The 25167-nt window shown below is 35.9% G+C and overlaps 1 protein-coding gene and 2 long non-coding RNA genes across 3 annotated transcripts; 1 reads left to right on the top strand and 2 right to left on the bottom strand.

The window, feature by feature from the left end:
• Window positions 1-2771: 2771 nt before the first annotated feature.
• On the bottom strand, window positions 2772-3243 carry LOC127160545 (uncharacterized). Its single transcript, XR_007826775.1, has 3 exons — window positions 3189-3243; window positions 3035-3094; window positions 2772-2907 (listed from the first exon to the last, which is right to left on the bottom strand). It is a non-coding gene; the product is annotated as an uncharacterized LOC127160545 (long non-coding RNA).
• Window positions 3244-7688: 4445 nt separating this feature from the next.
• Window positions 7689-17239, top strand: LOC127160546 (uncharacterized). The gene is made up of 10 exons (XM_051103186.1): window positions 7689-7858; window positions 8073-8335; window positions 8464-8582; window positions 8672-8794; window positions 8963-9028; window positions 9120-9208; window positions 9283-9388; window positions 9480-9585; window positions 9710-9780; window positions 17213-17239. Exons 1-10 carry the CDS (start codon window positions 7689-7691, stop codon window positions 17237-17239), a joined length of 1140 nt encoding a protein of 379 aa, XP_050959143.1.
• Window positions 17240-17985: 746 nt separating this feature from the next.
• LOC127160544 (uncharacterized) lies at window positions 17986-20039 on the bottom strand. Its single transcript, XR_007826774.1, has 3 exons — window positions 19787-20039; window positions 19487-19641; window positions 17986-18440 (listed from the first exon to the last, which is right to left on the bottom strand). It is a non-coding gene; the product is annotated as an uncharacterized LOC127160544 (long non-coding RNA).
• Between the last annotated feature and the right edge of the window lie 5128 nt (window positions 20040-25167).

Raw genomic sequence — 25167 nt, 5'->3', positions numbered from 1 at the left:
ACCATATGAAAAGTTAGGGGGGAAAAAAGGCCCTTACACTATAATAATAATAATAATAATAATAATAATAATAATAATAATAATATGAACAAACAGCTGAAGAACATCTCTGATTTAAACATTAAATCAAGAGTGTGATGATCTCTTTTAACAACATCATACAAACCACAACATACATATGAGTCAGGTTGTGGTTTGTATGATGAGTTAAAAAAATAGTTTAATGCCATTATGTTTTTTTTTTGTTTGTTTGTTTTTTTTTTGTTTTTTTAAATATTGCTTGTAACAATTACGTAACAATTGCAATTTGACTAGCAGGATTATGTGAACGGTGTCTTTACTGTGATATATATATATATCAGATATGTTAATAATAAAAAAATTTTAAAAAAAAAGCTTGAGACATTAGCAATAACTTAAAATAATAAATCAAGTGACAAGCCAGCACTATGGTAAAAGTTTGGAGACCACATATGTTTTTGGGCAATGGGTGGAAAAAATGTGATTCTAAACTTGTGAATATGATAGTTTTGCCTCTGTGTCAGACACACTTTCTCATATTGTATTTTGCTTCTGTGGTTTAAATGGTATTAAAAAAACTGATCACAGTACCAGGACAGGAAGAAGCCCTTCACCTTCAAACTAAACACACATGCTTTGTCCACCAACAGATCAAACCACATTTCTATACAAAATCAGACCGCAGTAGTTTTCACTTTGACTCAGATGAACATCAGTAAACTGGAACCATTAGATCATACACAGTTTTAACTCAACATTTATTTATTTATTTTTTTATTTTTTGCCATAAACAAAAGTTGAAAACAGAATATATCTAAACAACATATATATAAGTCATGAGGGTTGGACTCTATTTTACCATGACATTTTATTTCACACAATATTTATATACTTTTAGTCAACATAGTCACATATTTACACATATTTACCATTTCAAAAGTATGTTAAATGATTCAAATAAAGAATATTTGACCTATTAGGAACAGTAAAATTCTTAATAAGGTTCAGAAGAACTATAACACTATATCATTTGCAGATGTGGTGTGTGAGGGTCACACTCTGTTGGGGGAGGATTCACAGTGCTGTTTTTAGCAGAGAGTCTTTTTAGATCAGACACTGAACCTGTACAAAAATGTTTCACACTCTTTTGTTCTGTTTGTGCTGGTGGCACCTAATTGGTAAGTAATAAAAACATTTTTATGCCTTGTTTCATTTTCCAGATTAATTATTATATTGTGAGATCTATTCATTAATATATATTTATATATTTGGGTCATTGACGTGACACATAAATTATCTGTCCGATTGCATTTTTTTTTATTTTTCCCAGTTAAAAATTTGTTTAAATGCATTAAAAAGATGCTATATATACTGTATGAAGTACCTCTTTTATGTATTGACCCACTTTAACACTTAAAAAAAAGATTAGTTACCCAGCAAACACGACAACGTTATAAAAACGTTTTTTTCACGTTGTAAAAAGGTTGTAATAACGTTTTTTTCCGACGTATTTAATACGACAAATGTCGGGTTTTTTAAACGTTATAAATACGTTTTTTCCACAACGTTACAAAAACGTTTTTATAACGTTTTTAAAACGTTGGAAGGAGACGTTGTAAAAACGTTTTTGCAACGTTGTGAAAAAACGTATTTATAACGTACTTACCACGTCCAAACTGGTACTTTACATGCTGCCGTCAAAATGTTTTCTTTACAGTATATAAATAAATAAGCCAATAAACAAGACAAATGCATGAATATACACCAATAAAGCATAATGGTACAACATATGAAAATTATGCAATGACTGGCAAAGCTGAATATGACTACAAAGTCCAAAAAATTTCAATGCATGTTTTAACAGAAAAAAAGCAACATTTCATTTGTAAAATGTATTCAATTTCAGCTAGCTACAAATTATTTTATTGCAGTTATAATAATAATCACACTGCAGTCTTATTACTTGTTTGCACTAAAACTAATGATTATATTGTTAGTGATTTATTAGCACAAATTACAGGTATATGGCATCCAATTTAGGACTTGTTCAAATAATATATAATACATACAGTTTATAACGGCTATTGTTGTTCAATTATTAATATTTTATAATACTGGAATGCCTGAGATTTTGAGAAATGTATTTAGGTAGAGATTATTCAGTGCTTTAATTGTAAGTTACATTGTTATGCCACTAGGTGGCAGCAAGAGACCGTCTTAATGACTTAGTTAGAAAACCATTTTTTCAGTGCTGATTCATTCAGTTGCTGAATTCTGTGACCCACCAAATTATATGACTCTACTGCCGAGGGTAGTTTAGAAACATTTAAAATATTTTATGGTAACCACAAATTAATAATGGTTTTGCTACAAAAACATAGTTTTAACTATGGTTATACAATTGGTAATCAATATGGCAAAAAAATTGGTAGGACTAGAGGGTTGGGTTTAGTAGTAGGTCAGATTAGCTCACTGCAGTGCCTAGGTTCACAAAATTTGGTGGGTCACAGAATTCAGTACAATCCCAAAAAGAAACAAGGTTGTAAAGAAGTGAATTATCTAAACCAGGGGTTTTCAACTCTGACTCGTGAGATCCAGTGTGAATTGGCTTATAGGTGCTTTGGGGAAAAAAAATGTAAAAATATATTTTTTTTAATGCTTAAGAGCAATTAACATTCATATCTGAAATATGGCACATTCCTTATTCTTGCAATATTTCTGTTCATGTTCCTGAGTAATGTCTGCATGCACTAAATTCTGAGGAGAACAAATAATATGCTAGTAGACAGCAATCCATATGAGAATCTGGTGTGGAAGGTGGATCTGAAACAGACTTCTGTCCAGGTTGACACAGCATCTCTTGTTTGTCTGTCTTCACAAACTGCCCTGAAATGCAATTTTAACATCATCAATGATTGTTATAAATATAAAATGAGTCTCTTACATTCACAGTGCTCAGTACTTTTTTTTTTTTATTATTATTATTATTATCTGTGTCTTGTTTTCTCATTACATTGGGCCCCTCTGTAGGTTGCTGTATACCAAGTGTCCTCAATGAGTTAAACGAGACGGCCTTGTAGGACATACAAGATAGAAAAGTATATTTAATTGATATATACTTAAAAAAAAAGTACGTAATAAATGGTAATGTATGTTTGAGGTTTTACTTTCTAGTCAGATGGTTCATAGCACATTGGAGATGCTCTTCAACAGGAGGTCTGCTCCAACTCTGCTGCAGTACTGCCATCAGCATGAAAGAATCCAATGTTAGAAACATAAACAATTTGTCACAGAGACAACAATATGTAATATACAAGGTCAGCATTATTAGAAATAAACAAACTCATACAGTATCACATCACAGTTTGTTTGGAAGTCAAATAACTTACTGACGCTCCTGAAATCACAGTACAATTTTTATTAATATCTTTTTAGTGTGATCAAAACGTGTTTAAAATTATTTGAGCTAATTTTCACGCTCCATGTAAGTGACGTCACCGATTAACAGTACAGCCCATACATTTAGGTTAAATAGTTTACTTCCGTTCATCCACTGACAAATTGCCAGCAATATTTACAAAACTATATATATAAAAAAACTGTCATCTACACATAGTATGTGACTAAAAGCGAAAACTTTATGAATTAAGAGCTAAACTCTACAGTTAGCCTACATCTTATAGTTAGCCTGACGGTTGAGATGCTAACGGACTTTTTCCGAAGACACTAAACCATTTCTATAAAGTAAATATTCAACAGAAACATGTCTATTACATGTAAGAAAGTGTTAGGAACCGTTGTATGTATTATTTTTGTCTTATTAGGGACAAAACTTACCGTAAAACAGTGTGACAGACGGAGACTCGCCGCTTGTCAGTTAAGCTGCTTCCCCGTTTCCATGGTAACTCTCTCTCCGCTCCAGTTTAAATACAACTCGAATGTTCAAAGCGCGCGCCCGTTTAAAATGTAGCGTTTACATAAATACATACATGACGTACAGCGTACAGATGTCAGAATGACAGATAAAATGTCCTGAAACTTGATAACGTATTGTGTAAGTGGATAGTGTAGGCCTAATGTAGGTAATCAAACTGTAAGTGGAATGAGAATATAAAAGTATATTAGCAGAGAATGTAAAAATTTTTGAATTCAGTTTATAACAGGTTATAATATATAATATAATATAATATAATATAATATAATATAATATAATATAATATAATAATAGCTTTAGAAATTGTATTTATTTACTTATTTAACTACCTAACGAAAAACATACCAGAAATTGTAAACATAGTGTAGAATAAAAGTATGTTATCTATAGCAAAACATCACGTACAAAGGGAGTTTTGGCACGGTTGCATACTGTCATGTGTTAATACCTCTCTCCCACCTTTCGTTTGTTTATACCACAGACTGGTTTACACACTGAGCTGTTAGCTCGTGATATATGAATATACGGTATTATTAAATGAGCAAAGACAACTGAAAGTAAGGATTCACATATTACTTACATAAGTCCTTATATTGCTGTTACTCACTGAATTGCGTTAATGTTAAAATATCACTGTTATTTTACTGATATTTTTACACAAACAGAACAGTTTTGCAAGGTTATATTTGGGTACTTTCATGACGTTTTTAAAACGTTTTATTCCAACGTGCATATTACGTTATTTTAACACCTGAATAAAACGTCCCCCGAAAGTTAGTTTGGTCTGGTTTCATTTTCGTAGTAGACGAACGTGATATTATTAAATGAGCGAATACAGCTGAAAGTTAGGATTCACAAAAGTATTACTTTTAAATACTTTTAAGAACGTAGTTTTTGCAAGGTTGTATTTTGGGTACTTTTATGACGTTTTTAAAACGTTTTATTCCAACGTGAATATTACGTTATTTTAACACCTGAATAAAACGTCCCCCGAAAGTTGTAGTTTGGTCTGGTTTCATTTTCGTAGTGGACGAACGTGATATTTACGTTTTTTGACTACTTAAAGAAAACGTTCCAGGTTGGTATTTTTACAACGTTTATAAAACGTTTTATTTTGGTTACATTTTTTTTTATTTAAAAAAAAACGTTTTTAAAACGTTTTTAAAACGTTGTACTACAACATTACCTAATTGCAACCAAAATACAACGTTGTGAAAAGTTGTAAAAACGTTTTGTGTTTGCTGGGTATTTGTAATTTTTCTGTTATTGAAAGTGTCAAAATATTATGTGGTGCGACCAGGGGCGTCACTAGACCCCTTTTACTGGGGCACGTGCCCCAGTACAAATCTGCTGTGCCCCAGTATAAATCTCAAGTTTACGTTTTAACAATTTATTTTATTTATCAGTGTATTCACTTACATTTATAATCGCGGCAAAAAACGCAATGTAGTAACCTAATTCACGCTTATAAAAGCGACGCAGTCGCGCACTTTAAACGAAAACGCAAACTCGTGCCGTCTTTTTTGCGCAGAAATCCACGTCCGAGCATCTGTGTTTCCTTGCAACAACTGCAGCACGCAGCTGTGGTAGGCTATGAAAACATCGACCGGTGTTGCAGTCGATTCTGTTCCCCTCTGGAATTCCTGTTCCCCCTCGACCAAGCGTATCTGCTGAGCGGGTTGCCAGGTCTGCGTAATTAACTCGACCAACTGTTAATCAAACGTTGCCTAATAGCGCGGAAATAAAACTGTGGTTTTGGCAACACCGTTGCTGAAAACGCGTCCAAAGCACAACTGGATGTACGGAAAGCGAAAAGGGACAAAAGTATTGGCGCTACTTTCAAATGTCTTGCTACACTGCAGCGTAATAAAATTATTACACCCTTCCATTGATGTTCTGTGGTTTTTAATTATCCTTGCAATTGTTCCTTTGTTTCTGTCAAATGACTGAGTTTATGCAGTTGAATTTTGCATATACATTGTAGTATAATCTGTCGGTGCACACAGATAAAAGTTTATTGCAAAATATTACATAAATATTATAGACTATACATTATGCATTATAATATTTCATCTATCAGTCCTCTAACTACATGACATGTATTGAATTTGAATCATTAAAAAAAAAGTTATTGTTTTAGGAATGTCTCAATACAAGATGCAAAGGTAAATATACAGCTGCTATAGTAACTGATGAAATTAATTAGCCTAATTAAGTTAATCAATTGAGCTATAAATTTGGGGAAATGACCATGCCGCATTGTCACTTGAATTTCTATTCTTGCTGGCATTTTTATCCGAACAATGGATCCAAAGCTGTTTGAACAAATATTTAACTACAAAACTCGTGGCATTTACCCATTTGGCATAAAGAAAGAGCAGAAATATGTCATTCGCAGACGTTCTTCCAACTTCCAAGTTGATGGTAAGGAAACTACTCTAAATGATAGATATCTTTGTTGTTTTTATTTTATCTTGTTTGTTTAGTTTTGATTTTGCTAACAACAATGGTGTTTTAATAGATGACAAACTTTACCACGTTTCCAAAAAAAAAAATGTGGAGTTGCGAAGAAAGGTGGTTGTTGGCCGAAAAGAGGCCAACCAAATCTTTGTAGAATTCCATGCCAGCCCATATGGAGCACACTGCGGAACAGAGAAGACCAAGTTAGCCATTTCATCCAGATTTTATTGGCCTGGAATGGGGGTGGACATCGATAAATGGGTAAATATAAAAATTCCTTTCAGCTATAAATGGATTATGTTTTAGACTGTATTTCTCATGTACTTATTTCTGAATATCAGGTTTTGCAGTGTGCAGACTGCCAATTTAGCAGGCTGTCCATTAAACAGGAGCCCAAGTACATCCCAATATGTGTATGTAAGCTTGTTCTCAGGCATTCAAATAGAATGTCACATAACATGGTCATAGATTTAAATGTATTTGTTGTGCTCTTTTAATTTTAAGGTGACTAAGCCTCTGGAACTGCTGGGTATGGACCTTGTGGGCAAAGTCACCAGGACAAGAAAAGGAAATGAGTACATCTGTGTCCTGGTTGACTATTATACCAAATGGGCAGAAGCCTATGCAATTCCAAATAAATCAGCCGCAGTTGTCTCCCGCTGTATCATCAACTTCTTTTACAGGTTTGGGGCACCAAAGAGGATACTCACTGATCAAGGCAGTGAGTTTGTGAACCAGGTTTGTAGCTTGCTGAATGAACTAATTTTGTATGCATGGAAACATAGTGTACACAATTTGCAATGAAACATAAGTGTTTTATGCAAATCAGAATCCTACAAACTTTATGCATGTTTTCCAAACAGATCAATAGAGAGCTCTGTGGCTTCCTCAGTGTGGAAAGAAGCCTCTGTGCCCCATATCATCCACAGACTAATGGGCTTGTGGAAAAACTAAATGGTACCATTCAGAGGTGAACCTTTATTAACAGTTGGCTTTATAATATTGGTTGTTTCTCCAATTGGTTCTACTAATAACTTTCAACTCCTTTTGGTTCTGACTCTAGAGCCTTGTGTAAACTTGTGGGTTCACAATCAGAAAAATGGGATGAGTACCTAGATGCAGTAATGTTTGGTCTAAGAACCAAGACTCAGCTGACAACTAGGTACTCCCCATTTTTCTTAATGTTTGGCATGGAGGCACGATATCCTTGTGAGGTGCCTGAGACATTTGAGACATAATGTACATCTTTCAATAATTCATGTTTCAATTACAAATGTTACATAATTTGTATATTTCCCAAAAGATCAACAGCACAGTGGAGTCTGTCATCGCAGAAAACACTGTGTCCGAGGCCATTTCTCTCAAGGAGAAAATGGACCACATTGTTAAAGAGAATGTGGGCAAAAAACAGGAGCGACGACACCGGGTGGCAACTCAGGCACCGTTCTCTGTAGGCCAAAAGGTCCTACGGAAAAACATAAGGACCCAGCAGAGGAAGGGGGGGAAAGCTTGAGCGCAGCTGGTTGGGGCCATATGAAATCGTATTCCTCAAAGAAAAGAGTGCGGATCTGAGGGATGAGAAGGGTCACACATACCCCAAAATTAATACAGACCACTTAAAATTATTTAAAGAGGAAACACCCCGGGTACCCCACAGACTTCTTCAAGATGAACCCCAACTTAAAAGACCACATCAAGAAACTTCACCTTCTCCTGTAGACATCATCACTAAAGAAGAGCAACCCCCACCATCACCTCCATCCTCCCCAACTGCACCAAAGCCTTCTCCCTGTGACTCCCCCAAATCCTCCACTTCCCTGTCTCCACTGGATTTATCAGCGCCACTTTCCTCTCCTGTGTCCCACCCCACTACACTGCCAACGGTTATACCAGCTGATGCCAAGGATGCAGTGCATAGCTGTGAGTGGTGATGTAAAATCACGTTGTAATCGCTCAATGTTGGTCTGAATTGTAATTTGTGTGTGTGTGGGGTGTGTGGTTTTATTTATTATTTTTTTTTATTTTTTTTTTCTCCCATTTTTCCATAGATATCAAAAGTGCCTGGGCTGGGAATGACAGTGTAGTACTGCTGTCCAAAGTGGGACCCCATAAGTTATTCTACCAAGACATTTTACAGGTCGGCCCTGGAAAGGAGTTGGAGAGTGAGGTTTGTGTGTGTGTCTGTGTGTCAGATAAGACTTTCATATAGTGTATTAATATATTGAATCAATGCTTCATTTTCCAATGTTTGCTAAGGTAATCAATGCATACCTGATGCTAAAAGTAAGGCACCACAATTTGACCTCACCAGAGAAGGCCTTCCATATGGACACATTTGCTATAACCGCAATGTGGAATGGAAAATATCAGGGCCTCAAGGTCTGTAGTATATATTAATTCTTTTAGTTATTCATTTTGTTTGGGCAAAATTAATTTGTTTGTAAATTAATTTGTCAAATTACTATTTGAAATTAGTTTGTATTCCTTTTTGTTGGATGCTTTTAGCAATGTGTAGATGATGCATCTTTGTTTTCTTTTTATTTTCAGGTGAACCCAGCAAACTATGATGTCATAGTGGGCATTGTCAATGAGTGCCACCATTGGTTTTTAGTTGTAAGTGTTTGTGATCGAGAACCGTTTCCTTTTGCGCTTTCCCTTATCCCTTTGAAATGTGCATTCTTTTTATTTATTGCATATTACCTAGGCTATATACCCATCCCAAAAAAAAACCATTCTACTTGACCCACTTGGGGAGTCTGACATCAAGAAGAAAAGGTGTTTGGAAACAACAAGGTATTTAATTCCCCAGAATTTCATGTGTTTTTGGGAAGGTGTATTTGATTGAATGACAGAGAAAAAACTTGTAGAGCATTCATGAGACAAAAGGGAATTCCAGTTTCACGCTGGGTGTGCGAAAGTCCTCCTCACCCACTTCAAATGGATTCTACATCATGTGGTGTGTTCGCTTTGAAGGTGTGTGGTGGCACATATGAAACCTTCATTGAAATATGAGGATTTGTGTTCATTTTAGTAGTTCTTTAAACCTTTTTTTTTTTTTCTCCAGTTTGCAGAGCATATTTTGCAAAATACCAACATTGACTTCTCCAATGCGCCACAAGACGTAGCACAATTCAGAATGGAGATTGCATCAACACTGCTTGAACAATCTGGTACGTTTTTTTTTTTTTTTAAACATTAATGTTATTGGCATGCCATTTGATGTGCATCACTTTCATAAGTGTTTAAGATTTGACCTCAAAGTCACGCACCGTTCTTTTGTACTGTACCTCATAGATGACCTAAGTGACCTGTGTCACTTTTGTGGGGAGGCAGAAACATTTGATGACTCTGCAGAAGTTCTCTGGGTAGTTTATTATTATTATTATTATTATTATTATTATTATTTAATTTATGTATTTATTTAGTAGTTGTTGTTAACGTATTAAATTGGTGTGGAATATAAATGAATAGACTAGAACATTTGCTGACAACTTTTTTTTTTTTTTTTTTTTTTTTTTTTTTTTTTTACAGATTTCCTGTGATTACTGTGGGCGATGGTTCCATATGGATTGTGTTAATAATCTATCCACAGAAAAACAATACAAATGCTTTTCCTGCAATAAATCAAATTGAATTTTGAAGTCATTGTTTTTGTAGTCTTTCTTTTTCTTTCTTTCTATTTATTTAATTTTATTTATTTTTATTTTTTAAATCGTAAACCTGCTAAAATTTTGACATGATTTCCAAAAGTGTATTTTGACATTAATCCTGTCCGGCCATAAAAACATTTTTTTTAATTTATTTGGATTAATTTTCTGCACTATTTGACATGATTTCCAAAGTGTTTTGTAATCCTGTATAAAACTGCAAAGCATTTGTATTTATATTTCCATCATAATACACAAACAAACTTTGTCCGATGATTTCTATTTTATGAAATATAATGTGGTGTGACTATTAAGAAACTTCCATTTGGGGGCTTTTATGTTGAAATCCATTCAGTGATAGGGTTTTGCACCATATACCAATTTGCCAATGACCCATGGAAGCATAAAGCAGGTTTCTATAAACAAAAAAAAATAATAATAATAAAAAAAAAAAACTTAAAAAAACTTAAGTTATTTCTTTAAATATTGATTTTTATTATAAATTTCATAGTGACCTTTTGTGGGAAGCTAGCTTGTTTTGTTTAGGTGGCCAATTCTGTGCTTGTAAATTTTGTCTGAATTTGAAATATCATCTGGTGCAACCAAATATCATGTGGTGCAACCACTGCAGAATGTTTTCCATAATAGATATATGTCCCATGTTGGCAGTTTTTGTGCTTTTGGATTTTAGATTTTTATGCAGGTTGGGTAATTTCAGATGGTTTATGTTTAATCTTTGTACAATATGATAAAAAAGCAAAAAAAAAAAAAATAAATAAATAAATAAATAAATAAATTGGTTTGGTAATTATTCATTTTGTCATGAAACAACAACAACATTACACAAAAAAGGTATTTAGCTCCACCTCATCACCATGGTTTGAACAATTATTCATTTTGTCATGAATCTGGTCCTGGTCATCAGTCAACTCTAGTGTAACGGGGTGAAGAAGCACACACCAGATATAATGCAATGGAGCCCCGGAGGGTGGATTTGCCATTTGAACAGTTGAACACAGACTGATGCACTTCCAGTCCTGGACTACTTTTCCCATGCTCCACCTCACTCACCATGCACACAGCTGCAGAAATGTCAATCATAAACAATATACCCTTTCTCTTGTCTGGCCGTTTATTCTGCGGTGGCTTGATTGGGAGCAGCCATGGCATTGATGCACTCGCCAGGTGTTAAGTTTCCCAGGCGACGCTGAGTCAACTCCTAGTTATCCTGTGTCTAGTTTATTCTTGTATCTTAGCCTAGTTATCTTGTCTAGTCTGTTTCGCTGCCTGCCCTGGATCTCTCACATGTCTATTGGATTACCCTTTTGCCTAGATTACATTCACCATTGTTGACCCTCGCCTGTCTTGGATTACACTTGTGTCTTGTCCTCATATACCTTCCCATTGTCTGACCCTGCCTGTTTATATGACCATGTCTTAGTACAATAAAACTTTGCATATGGATCCTCTTGCTTCTCATTCATTCACTGTGACTCTGTAACACATTTATTAGTAATTTATTATTTATTTATTAATAACTATTTTAATCTATTTTACCAGAATCCACTGCCAAGCAAAGTAAAATAAATGCTCACCATACACAGCATGTTAATTCTGACCCTGCAGTCAAGCACAAACTCCAGATGTAATTTTCTACTGTAAAAAAGATGTTTTTGCTGAGCCAACAACCTCTAAATTGACCCTTTGGAAAGACCTTAGTTACTGTTGCTATGTCTGACAAACAATGGCACTTTTATGCCACACATCATGCAGTGAAAAACTGCAAAAACTATGCCATGGAGCAAAGAGGACAATGACAATGTGCTGACATACAAGACCAGAGCTGGTTACTTTTTTTATGAAACAAAGTCTATGTGTTCAATTTTTGTCGTTTATTTTAAATAAATTTAAACAACAAATACTGTTTTGTGGATATTTAATGTGTCCTGACAAATCACTGTAGTGCCTTACTTCAAGTGGCACATGAACCAATCATCTCTTCATCTTTACTAGTTTTAGCATGAAATAAACATGAATGAACATCAGAAAAAATATGTCAATACACACCATTTTTCAAGTTCAAGTCCACCAACTTTAATCTGCTCTCCTGTCTGGTTTGTTTATCGGACAAAATGGCATTTTTGAGTTATGACTGGTCAGATTGCCTGTTAATCAAACTCCCAGCAAAGGGTCAGTTGAGCAGCCAAGATTGGGCAAAGTTCAGAAATAACTGAGGCTAAAGAAATGCCTGCAGTTAATGCCAGGTGCTGCACTTTTCACACGCCTCTTTAAATACATTTTTTTAATGATATAAGGCCTTTGCATCATTTGGAGCGACCACTCGTCATATGGTGTGACCAATAATTGGAATAACTGTATTAAAATAAAATATCTAATTTCCGTGGTTGAAATATGAATTAGTGCTACAGCATGCTTAAGTGAATGGTATTTTAAAATTTTAAAATATTTTTATCAGTTTTATGCAATTTACAGGAAAATTAATTCTGTTCACTACATTCAAGAAGGCAACTCTGACATTATAAAAACAAAAATATGAGATCATTATCTACAAAAACTTAAAATAAATTCAAATACTTTGTTTCTAAACACTTTAATTACTTAGAACATCTAAAAAAAATGTTAAGGAAATTAATTAATTTTAATATAAATCACACCACATTTTTGACATTTTTTTTAAGGTGATGGCCAATTCATAGAGATGAAAAAACTAAATCACTTAATTTATGTGTACACGCCATTCTTAATGTTTGAACAATCACAACAAATGTTATTATTTTTTATATTTTAAAATTGGCCTGTTGAAAATCCTTATATTGTCACGCTCAGACGAAGCACACGAACAACGACGTAAATAAACTAAAGGTATTTAATAAATCCAACAGGGAACACAGGAAACACAGGAACACAGGGTAGTAACATTAACGTCCGACAAGGCAAGAGGGGAAAACACACGCTATAATTACACAGACTGATTACAACCACAGGTGCAGACAATAAGGGAAATACCAAAACACACAAGGCTGCAGGGGAAAATGATGGGAGAAACCAACTAGAAAGTCCAGGGATGTGACATATATGTCAATGTGACCCATATATATATATATATATATATGGGTCTTAATATTTTACATTGTCGGTGGAATTACAAATAAAGTATGTATACATATACATACATATACGTGTGTGTGTGTATATATGTGTGTGTGTGTGTATATATATATATACACCAAAGGGCATGAACATGTCTTTGGCCAAAACCCCTTGAGTCTCACAAAAAAACCTCCCATTAAGAAACAATTTTGACCAAACTGTAAATAAAAACGGTACAGAATTAGTGCAGCTCTGCCGAGCCTCAAGCCTGTACATACTTAATGGCAGGATTAGAGGGGACTCTTTAGGGAGGTTCACGTGTTGTTCAGGTCTTGGAGCTAGTGTAGTGGACTATGCCATCACTGACATGGACCCCTTCTCCTTCAGTGCATTCACTGTCATACAACAAACTCTGCTTTCTGACCATAACCAAATTAACATTTATATTAAAACACACCACACACTAACACAAAACATACTCAAAACCTGTCAAATGTATCAAATCCAGACAGCACAGACAAATTTATTCAAGCCCTCAATTCTGACGAATTAACAAATCTAATCACTATATTTATTAAAGGGGTCATCGGATGCCCATTTTCCACAAGTTGATGAGATTCTTTAGGGTCCTAATGAAAAGTTTGATTAAAAATTCTCAATGGTTTTGTAAAACAACACCCTTTTTACCTTGTCAAAATCAGCTCTGCAAAAATCATCTCATTCTAAGGGGTTGTTCCTTTAAATGCAAATGAGCTCTGCTCACCCCACCCCTCTCTTCTCTCTGTGGAAAGACGGTTTTGTTTACATTAGCCGCATTTAGCCGCGTTTAGCCACTAAATTTCCTAACTACCACGTTATAAGGAAAGGCGATCGCAAAGATTCATAAAAAACACTTATACTCACTTCTGCTGTAAGTGAAGCTGGATCATGAATGATTCGCGCGAACATAGACGGATATATGTAGATCGGGAGGCGCATTCCCTTCACAAACAAATGTAATCTACTGCATCTTCAGCGGCTCAGATGTCGGGAGTAAATGACGACCACTATGTTCATTATTACATCCAGCAACACAACACCTCAATCGCTCAAACGGAGATATTCTTGTCTAATTTACATCCCTGCTCTGGCATCAAAACATGGAAAGTTACTGGACTGTGACAGCTGGTCTAGGGTAAGAGCTCATGTCAATCAACTATCATGGAGCGGCCTCTGTGGATGTGACGGCACAACGACAGGCATCTGAGAATGGCTCCATTTGAAAAAGGGGATATTATTTTTACAGATTAATTAAAAACCACTGCATGGATTTTTATCATTATAGGGTAGATTTGTACATACACTGCCAACACACATTAATGTTCAAACAACATGAAAAAGTGAACTTAGCATCCGATGACCCCTTTAACAAAAAATTTGAAACAACTAAATATGGTGTTAATTTAGCTATAAATGAAATAAATTACATATTCAACAAAGCAGCATGTAAAATTGAGTTGAAAAAGAAAGGCAAAAAATATAGTAAAAAAACACCAACAGATGAAAAATGGTTTGACTGCAAAACATTAAGAAAACAACTTAGAAAATTATCAAATCTGAAACATAAAGAACCAAACAATGATAACGTAAGAACTGAATACTGTTCAAAATTAAAATAATACTAAGACACTGTCACGAGCGCGGTCTCTGTGGCTCCCCTGTCCCGCACCAGCGGGAACCCTCACCGGAGTTTTAACTACATTACCCATAATCCCGTGCCTGGGGCTAGCCACTTCCGGTTCCGGGTCTCTCAGTTCACTTTCCCTCTGGTGGCCATTTCAGCGTGCCACGCCGGCGCGTCCGTTGCGAAGTTTTGTTCGGTTATGCCTGCAATCCTGAGCGTTTTCTTATCGGACTGCCTTTCTGTTGCCAACTGGACTGTTAACGTTGTGTGTGAACCTTTGCTGCCTGCCTTTTGTCGACCCTCGCTATTCTCTCGGATTATTGTGTTTGCTCGCTGCCGGCCCCGACCTTTTGCACGGACTATAACTATCCCTCTGGTCTTGCCTTCACCACAACTGTCTGCCATTGATGACTTACGCCTGTTTACTCTGCTGGATTTAATAAAGCTGTTGCAAATGGATCCAACGTCTCCCGATTCATCCGTAACCGCGTCACAGACACAATCAGAACAAAAAAAAGAAACACCATCTGACAAAAAGTCTACAATAAATTGAACATTCAATAAATCATAATCAGTTCTGGGATATGTGGAATAATCTGAACACAACAAAACCACAGGATTTACCAATACAAGATGGAAATATTTGGACGAAACATTTTGAAAATTTATATCAAGAAATCCCTTCAAAACAACTCAATAACAATTATGATCAGATCAAACAAAATCTACAAATGTATGAAAACACAATAAAAAAAATAAAAACCCACTTGAGTTCCCAATTACACATGAAGAATTGACAAAAAAACTCTTGTGGTCCTGACAGCATTCTAGGTAAAATGCTGAAACACAGCACACCTGAGCTTCAGACAGCTGTGCTCAAATTATTCAACCTTGTACTTAGTTCAGGTTTTCCTGACATCTGGAGGAAAGGACTTATTACCCCAATTCACAAGAGTGAAGATAAATTAGACCCTAATAATTTCAGAGGCATTTGTGTGAGCAGTAATCTGGGGAAGTTTTTTAGCAGTATTTTAAACAATAGAATAGTGAACTTCCTTAACGAACACAGTGCCCTGAGCCCTAGTCAGATTGGCTTTCTTGCAAATTGCAGAACTACTGTCCACATTTACACGCTACACACCCTAAGCAATAAACACATAAAACAGACCAAACACGGAAAAATATTTGCATGCTTTGTCGATTTCAAAAAAGCATTTGATTCTATTTGGCATGACAGATTATATTACAAACTTCTACAAAGTGGTGTAGGGGGTAAGGTTTATGACATTATTAAATCAATGTACTCAAACAACAAATGTGCAATATGAATTGGCAATAAACACACAGAATTCTTCACCCAGAAAAGAGGAGTGCGGCAGGGCTGTTTAAAGGTAGAAACCTACCTGCAAAGCTGCAGCACTGTTAAAATTTTAGGCACTTGTGTAAAAATGAGGATGCTGTCATAAACTGATTTTCTTTATCAATTACCTTCTATTAACTAAATGAAATCAACATTTGGTGCAACCATTCTTTGCGTTTACAGCAGCTTTTGCCCTAGGTGCACTTACGCAAAATTTTTCAGGTAGCTTTGCAGGTAGGTCTTGAAGGATTACAAATTTAAGAATCTGTTTAGAATATGCTGATCCTATGCATATGTGATATAGGTTCCAATACAACAACATGAACTGAAAAAGTTATGTATATTGTGATAGTCTAAGAGCAGGCAGCCCAGGCCCTGAGACAGTAACCTTCCAGTTCCTGAACATCTGGCAGGTTTCCCAAGTTAAGTGTGAATTCTAAGCTCAAGGTACAACTGTGCCTTTTGTTTAAGCACCTATGCATTTGAATGACACTTGTATGCTAAATAGATCAAGGCTGAGAAAAATCTTTAACTAAGCTGTTTTCCTGTACCACATTTGCATGCTTTGTTTAGATTGATTCCACCTCTATGTACTCCTCCCCCTTCAAACCTATATACTCTGCTGTGCTGAGCTTTGAGAAGACCACTTTTTTGAAGACTGCAGTGCAGAGCAGCGAGTATCTGAATAAAGAGAAACTTCTGCTTCAAGATATCCAAAAACGTCTCCTGGTCTCTAAGAAAAAAATTCACAACAGTTTTGGTGCCGTGACCCGGATAGAGCTTCTCGCCAGACATCGTTCCAGACTGAATTCCAGAAACTTTTTTCAGCTCAACAATGATTTGGTGAGTTTTACTCTATTCAAAGAACCACTACAGACCAGTACATGTGGTTAGCCTCTGCGCCGCCAGAGAAGTGTTAACAAACAGCTGCAGGGTTTGGTTAACAGACAAGTTATCCTCTATTCAGCTAGAGAAGATTAGCATTATGTGCTAATATCTGTTATCCTCTGTTTCAGGCAGAGAAGATTAGCGTAAAGTGCTAGTAGTTTATGTTCAGGAATCATCTGCTTTGCCAGAGAAGGTTGAATACATGATAATGTGTATTAACTAGGTTTTCCTCTGCTTTGCCAGAGAAGGTTAACAACAGTTGTTCTGTGTTAACAAATTTATCCTCTGCTTGCCAGGGAGGTGTTAGAAGTGTATTGTTGTGTCAGAAAGACATTACAAAATGTTGAGAAGGAATGCTAGGTTGATTCCCACAACTGAGAAAGGTGGACTAGCTACCCCTTTATGGACAGACAATGAGTTCAAATCATTGTTAGGAGAGCACATGGACTCAATAGTGACAGAGTCAGTCAGATTGGATTTAACAAAGAAATTTGGTATTGATCCAGAAAAAGTATGGTCAATTGAAGAATGCAAAAAGGTACACAGCAAAAAGTCCAGTGTTAAATTAACTCTCACAGAGTCGATTTCAACACTTTTTCAGAGTTTATATAGCTCCACACTCTCTGGAGTTAAATTAACACTTTCAAAATAGTTACAAATTTAACACTATGCCAGAGTTCCTTATTTGACTCTAAAAAAGTGTTAAAATAACACCAACAGGAATACAGAAAAAAAAAACAACACTGTTCAGAGTTGCATGTTCTAGGTGGGTAGAATTACTTACACTGTTAAATAAACTTCAAACATAGTTAAATGAACTCCACCACAACAAATCATTTCCATCAACTTGTTTATTTTTAAGTTTAAGTTGAATTAAAACATTACAAAAGAAGGTATTATATACAAACTTTCATCTGCAACACTGTATGAAGTTTGAATATCAAATGGTTTATCAAATTTGATCTCAGACATTTGTAAGATACACCTTTCACTCTGAATGCATGAAAGTGCTAATGAAAATTCTCTGTAAATAGCTTGTTTGCCAGTAGATAAATGTGATTGTCAACCAAAAGTACATCACTTATTTGACAAAAAGACTGGCATTTCATTTTCAATTGCACTGCAAATAAGTCCAGCTCTGTAATAAGACAAGTTAAATACAAAATGAGCCTTGAGAAGTTCGTCAAAAGCCCCAAGGGAGCGGTTTGCCTGGCATGGGATGAGATGCTTATCCAAGGTGATGTAGAAGTTGTAATTCTTGCTTTTCTGACGCCCAACAGCAAGGAGGTACCGATGCTGGCATTGGTTGTTGTTGAGATGCTCCTCCAAACTGCAGCGTTTCCTGGTCGTAGAGACCTGGTCATAAAGACAAAAATTCACATGAATTAGTTAACTGAAAATATCAAATGTAATTAAGAACTAAATATGGTTAAGAACTAACTATTGTGTTCATGTTTAGCCTAAAATTAGTTTTCCAGATTGAGCAAATCCAGGAAACGCATACAGTGAGGGGAAAAAATATTAAAACAAGTATTTTCACCAGCTAAAAATGGTTTTAAGTCCATTAATTCTATCTTTTACTCTACTGTGTCAGTAGGATATATCAGTTTACATTTCCAAACATTCAATTTGCAGTTAATAGTAATAATCCAGTGAGATTTTTGTTTGACAACAGATAGTGCTCCACACAGGTCTGATCTCTTCATCACTCATCATCCAGTCTGTCTTGAATGACATGAGTCAGGCTAAATCCAGAAGAACTGTGGCAATGTCTCCAAGATGCTTCAAGAAACCTGCAAAGCTACAGTGCTGTTAAAAGTTTTAGGCACTTGTGTAAAAATAGTGTAAAATGATGTCATAAATAGATTTTCTTCAATTAACTTCTATTAAATAAATTAAATCAACATTTGTTGTGGGCATCTTTTGCATTTAAAGCAGCTTTTGCCCTTGATGCACTTGTTTTTCAGGTAGCTTTGTAGGTAGGTTTCTTGAAGCATCTTGGAGACGTTGCCACAGTTCTTCTGGATTTAGTCTGTCTCAGTTTGCTCTGTTTCTTCATGTCATTCCACACAGACTGGATGATGATGAGATCAGATCTCTGTGTGGAGCACTGGCTGTTTGCAGACAAAAATCTCACTGGATTATTACAATTAATTGCAAAATTAATGTTTGGAAATGTAAACTAATACTTCCTACTGACACACTAGAGCAAAAGATTGAAATAACTGGCTTAAAACCATTTTTTAGTTAGTGAAAATAGTAGTGTTCTAATAATTTTGCCCATCACTGTAGGTTGTGATGTTTGGTCATTTTAATGTTTCAGTCATCAAAACAATACCTGAAGCAAATGTAACTGTAAATATACCAAATGCTTAAAAACAAGTAAATCAAACCCAACTTACTTCTTGTCTCGTAAAGATCAACTCTGCTGTTGATGTAAGGCGCTTGGCCTCTTTTATGACATTTGTGCCTGAAGAATGTGTCCCACTTTTGAAGCAGCCGGGAAGATGTCTCTTCATCAAACAGGAGAGTAAAATCTTGCTCCACCTTTAAAATTCTAAAAAATCAGATAATAACATAAATATATTACAAATATTTTGTAGACCAGCACAAGTATCAGAAACACAAAACTGCTCATTTATCATATTGTTAGTGCTTGATAATACTTTATTAATACCCCTTGCAAATTCAATAAAACTCACCATCATTTGTGAAAACTTTCAGCACCACATTGCCTTGACCAATGAGGTCACTGAATATTTCTGCATCAACTTTGGTCCCCATTGCATCCTTGTATATAACTTTTGCATCTGGTGGCAAGCAAAATCTCTCGATGACTGAAAAAGATGAGAGGATAAAACTGAATATGCTTTTTAAATCATTCTGATGTAAGCAGACTTTAAATATGGCTAATTTTAAGAAAATGAATTGCAATGTATCACAAACACCTTGACAGAAAACTGTTATGTGGTATATATATATATATATAAAATCATTTTAATCACATATATATACACACATATACATAATTTTATTATTATTATTATTTATTATAACTTATTTAACCACACTATTTTTATAAAAACAAGCCTTTGATATATTATTGCTTTAAGCTTGTAAATCCCTTTCTTTATAAAGTTACAGATGGTTGCAGTAGCTATAGCTAGCTAACATTATTCACTTAATGTTAGACAAATAACACCGCTATTCTGTCCTTGCATTAAAAAGGCTTTGTAAAGAATATTCTGACTCGTTTTAATAATTTGTTGCATCATTTTAAGTTAAGCATCACATTAAGTCACGGCTACATTGGGTTAATTTGACCAAGCTTAAGTCAAAACGAGGGAACCTAGAAAGATGTGGCCACGATTTACATAGGCATATATATCTAACGTTACGCATTAAATATATGTATCGATGTATCGTGTTAAATGTATAAATGGTGAGAAGATACCACGACGTATAACGTTACTTAAGAATTCTTTTCTTCCTTTTAGTAAATCGTGGCCACGCTGTGCTAGCCTAATTCGTTTCGTTGTTTTGATTTAAGTATATTACGTTACATTTGTCCACATGTCTTGTGCAGGGCTCCATACTAAATTATATTGTAGACTACATGCAGCTGTTAAATACATAGCATCAATCAAAAATGTTTAAGTAAATTTGATTTAATTTCACTTACCATTACAGCATCAGGTTAATGGCGGCGACTTCTCCGACTGCAAACTGAAATGCGTGGGCGGAGCATAATTAACGTACATCTCGAGTTAGATTAACACTGATGATCAACTCCGTAAAATAACTCCAACACCGAGCACGATTTTACTCTAAATGTGTTAAAATAACACTTTGAGTGTTGAAATCAACTCGAAAAGATTTAACTCCGAAATTTCAACTCTACAATTTTTGCTGTGTACTTGGAGCATGTATCCGAAAGAAAAACATTAAAGGCATTATCTGCTGCCACAGAGAATTTACCTTATCCTTAGCACAAGAACAAGCTCAGTGTATTGTTAAGTTAAAAGAACAAAACAAACAGCTGCACACTCGAGTGTCCTGTCTCACTAAAAAGGTGGGCCATAACAAGGCCTCAACCAAAAGTGATTCAAAAGACCAACAGTCAGATGAAAGCTATCCTGACTTACAGTCTTTGTGTAGACTAGAGGACAAATGCAATGCTAGAAGGATAGAGAAAGATTCAGCAATTTCAGTTGAAGTATGTGGAGCAAGACAAAGGGCTCAGAGTAGGGTAGAAGGTGTTGAAACTCTTCCATCTGCAACCCCCATACTCCAGTTACAAGCAGTCCATACAGCGCTAGGACCTAAAGATATAGAGAGACTATCCCAGAGCTTACCTTCAGCACGCACAAATTTTTCTGAATTTAGAAGAGCATTGACTAGCAAAATGCGTCTCTACGACATGTCGTTAACAGAAGTCACACAGCTGATGTCACAAATTCTAACTGAATCTGAATTCAACAGTTTTGAGTCTGCTGTTACTTCTGAACTACAACATGCCAGTAAAGCGGATTTGAGAGAAGGTGTTTTGAAAATTCTAAAGGATATCATGGGACCCACAATAGACTGGTCCAGAATCACTAACTGTGTACAAAGGAAAGAAGAAACTGTGAATGAATACACTGTAAGGTTCTGCCAGACAGCTGTAACTTACAGTGGAATAGTTGATGATTCTGAAAGTGTGCTAGATGACAAGGGACCCTTAGTCCGCATCTGGTCAGATGGCCTTGTAGCTGAGTACAGAAAAGCCTTGACATTCCTAGATCTAACTTGGTCTAACAAAACTCTCAGAAGTAACCTAGACATGTTAGCTATTTGGGAAAGAGACTCTGATGTTAAAGCAAGAGAAACGATTGCAGCAGCATCCTTTCAGGTCAACACAAAGAACCAACAGAAGCGTAAATGTCCTAAGAGGGAGGCCAGTTGTCATTACTGTGGTAAACCTGGACACTGGATGAAAGAGTGTAGGAAAAACAAAAAGTATCTAAGAGAAATGAACAGTGTAAATCAGCTCCTACTCAGTCTGCTTGCAACTCTGAAGCAGACCCTCCCCACTACACCAAACTCATGGGGCAGCTTGCTGAGGTACTAACTGTTAAGGCTGTGAGTTCTTAATTACCCCAATAATCTACAACAAAGATGAAAAGATTCTTTGTATATAGAACAAAAGGAAGTTGACTTACTCCCACTGGGGGACTCTGGTTAAGGACACTCACAGCCAAAAACAATACTACAGCACACTCCAGACACTCACCTATCCTCTATGGGTTATGATGTTTGCTATGACTGATGTTTCATTAGAGGATGGAGTAATTGCACAGTTAAGTTCTCACACTAACTACAGGGACAGACTAGGACACACAGGCCAGTGAGGAGCCCAGGGAAGAACCGAAGTGCAACAGGCCTCGGGGGCCAACCCTGTGGTGAAGATTTCCTCATAGGTTTTTCCCCTCATCAGTTTATCCCCACCTCACTGGTCCATAGGTGTCAAATGACTTAAGACTAGGTCAACAAAACCACTATACGATCACTAGACTTAAAACCACTATACGATCACTAGACATGAAACCACTATACGAAGTCTAAAATGTCTATGCATGAATACTGCTGGTCTGCTGTTTCTCTGTTTTCTTGTATTGCAGGTATGTGTACATGCCATGATGTCTTCAAAAGCAGCATCCTGGAGTAAAGTATCACCTCAGACATCCATGAACAAGATTCATGAGGACAAAGAGTCATCTAAGTGAATCTACGTGGGAAATGGACTACAGAAAACTACACAGCTAGACTACACAGCTATTCAGGCGCCATGGACGTCAGGACTTCCACTCTTATGCTACATGGTTTTCTGTGTCAACATGTAGCTTGTATGACATGTTACCATCCATGTCGTATGTGTCAACAGTTATGGTTCTGAAAAGAACTATCACACCTAATTAAATCTAGGACAAGACACAGAATAAGATATATGTGCCTGTAACTATTTCAAGTTACATGAATGGAAGATGGAGCTCAGTGTTAACAAACATAGGCTATAGAATGGATTTATGGAGGTTTAAATTTGTATTATGTGAGAGTTATTAGAACTCTCAAAGGGGGGACTGAAGGATTACAAATTTAAGAATCTGTTTAGAATATGCTGATCCTATGCATATGTGATATAGGTTCCAATACAACAACATGAACTGAAAAAGTTATGTATATTGTGATAGTCTAAGAGCAGGCAGCCCAGGCCCTGAGACAGTAACCTTCCAGTTCCTGAACATCTGGCAGGTTTCCCAAGTTAAGTGTGAATTCTAAGCTCAAGGTACAACTGTGCCTTTTGTTTAAGCACCTATGCATTTGAATGACACTTGTATGCTAAATAGATCAAGGCTGAGAAAAATCTTTAACTAAGCTGTTTTCCTGTACCACATTTGCATGCTTTGTTTAGATTGATTCCACCTCTATGTACTCCTCCCCCTTCAAACCTATATACTCTGCTGTGCTGAGCTTTGAGAAGACCACTTTTTTGAAGACTGCAGTGCAGAGCAGCGAGTATCTGAATAAAGAGAAACTTCTGCTTCAAGATATCCAAAAACGTCTCCTGGTCTCTAAGAAAAAAATTCACAACAGTCTCTTGAAGCATCTTGGAGACATTGCCACAGTTCTTCTGGATTTACTCTGTTTCAGTTTGTTCTGTGTCTTCATGTCATTCCAGGGAGACTGGATGATGATGAGATTAGATCAGTGTGGAGCACTGGCTGTTGTCAGACTCCTTGTGCAAAGAAAAATCTCACTAGATTATTACAATTAATGGCAAACAGAATGTTTGGAAATGTAAACCGATATATTTTACTGACACACTACAGCAAAAGATAATATATTATTACTTTATAAATAATAAATAATTACTTTAAACCATTTTTTAGCTGGTGGAAATACTAGTGGCCTAAAACGTTTGCACAGTACTGTATATATTTATCTAAAAGTCACATTCAGCAAGCTTGTTTTATCTAATGATTAAAAAGGCTGAATTTTGCAGAATTACATTTCAAGATGAAACTTTCAGCATGTATGTTTTAAAATACATTTTTAAATTTTTCAGTTTTGTAAATTCTGTAAAAACCTTTTCATGTTGTAGGTGTGCTCAGTGAGTCAGTGTCAGTAGTGGAGGGAGATTCTGTCACTCTACACAGTGATGTTAATGAAATACATGAAGATGAAGACATACAGTGGAAATTTGGAGCTGAAAAGTCTGTCATAGCTAAAATCAACAGAAAGAACCAAATATTCCCTGATGGAAGATTCAGAGACAGACTGAGTCTGGATCATCAAACTGGATCTCTGACCATCACAAACATCACAACTCAGCATGATGGAGACTATGAAGTAAAGATTAGTGGAAAGAAACGGTCAACAAAATCATTCAGTGTTTCTGTCTATGGTGAGTAGAGATCATTGGTCCTATCATTATTCTTTCATTATTCTCCATTGTTTTGTCATTACTGCATACATGACAGCATTGATGGCATAATTTTTATTTAACATACATATTCACAAATTATTGAAAAAAAGAAATTTAAAATATAGCTGCAAGCAGCGATGGACGGACCCTCACCACCAGCGCATCCGCAACCCTGGTGCCATCAGAAAAACGGTGCCCAGCAGGCACATGCATTGACAGTAAGCCTGTGGTAGTTTGGATTGAAGTGTTACAGCAATGAAAGGGTTAAAAGCAAAATTATTTTAAATCATTCTGACAGACTGAGAATGAGCTGAAAATGATTCCTTATCCTATGAGGTCATCTTGTGTTCATCCTTGGTATAATAGTCTTCATCTGCTAGTTTACATGTGTGATATTTTAAATGTTTTTGCAGTCTCTGAAAATATAATAAACATATTTCCTAAGAATGACTTGTTTTTCATATGTAAAAAGTTGTGAAGAGTTAAGATAATGCACTTTAAATGCTCTCTCTCTCTCTTACACACACACATAACCACCCAGGCACAAACTCAACACACACACTAAACAGCAAAAGCCCATCCCCCCACACAGAGTTAGAGTGAGAGTAAGATCAAATG

The sequence above is a fragment of the Labeo rohita genome, unplaced genomic scaffold, assembly GCF_022985175.1.
Source record: "Labeo rohita strain BAU-BD-2019 unplaced genomic scaffold, IGBB_LRoh.1.0 scaffold_382, whole genome shotgun sequence".
NCBI classification, from domain to species: Eukaryota; Metazoa; Chordata; class Actinopteri; order Cypriniformes; family Cyprinidae; genus Labeo; species Labeo rohita.
The sequence above is the reverse complement of the archived record's forward strand: the minus strand, read 5'-3'. Positions and strand labels throughout refer to the sequence as shown.

Bases quoted from the DNA above. Each gene is read 5' to 3' on its own strand.
- LOC127160546 (XM_051103186.1), top strand. From the start codon at position 7,689: ATGTTACATAATTTGTATATTTCCCAAAAGATCAACAGCACAGTGGAG. The intron at 8,336-8,463 runs GTGAGTGGTGAT...ATTTTTCCATAG, and splicing joins CAAGGATGCAGTGCATAGCT to ATATCAAAAGTGCCTGGGCT. The intron at 9,781-17,212 runs GTAGTTTATTAT...CCTCTGTTTCAG, and splicing joins ACTCTGCAGAAGTTCTCTGG to GCAGAGAAGATTAGCGTAAA.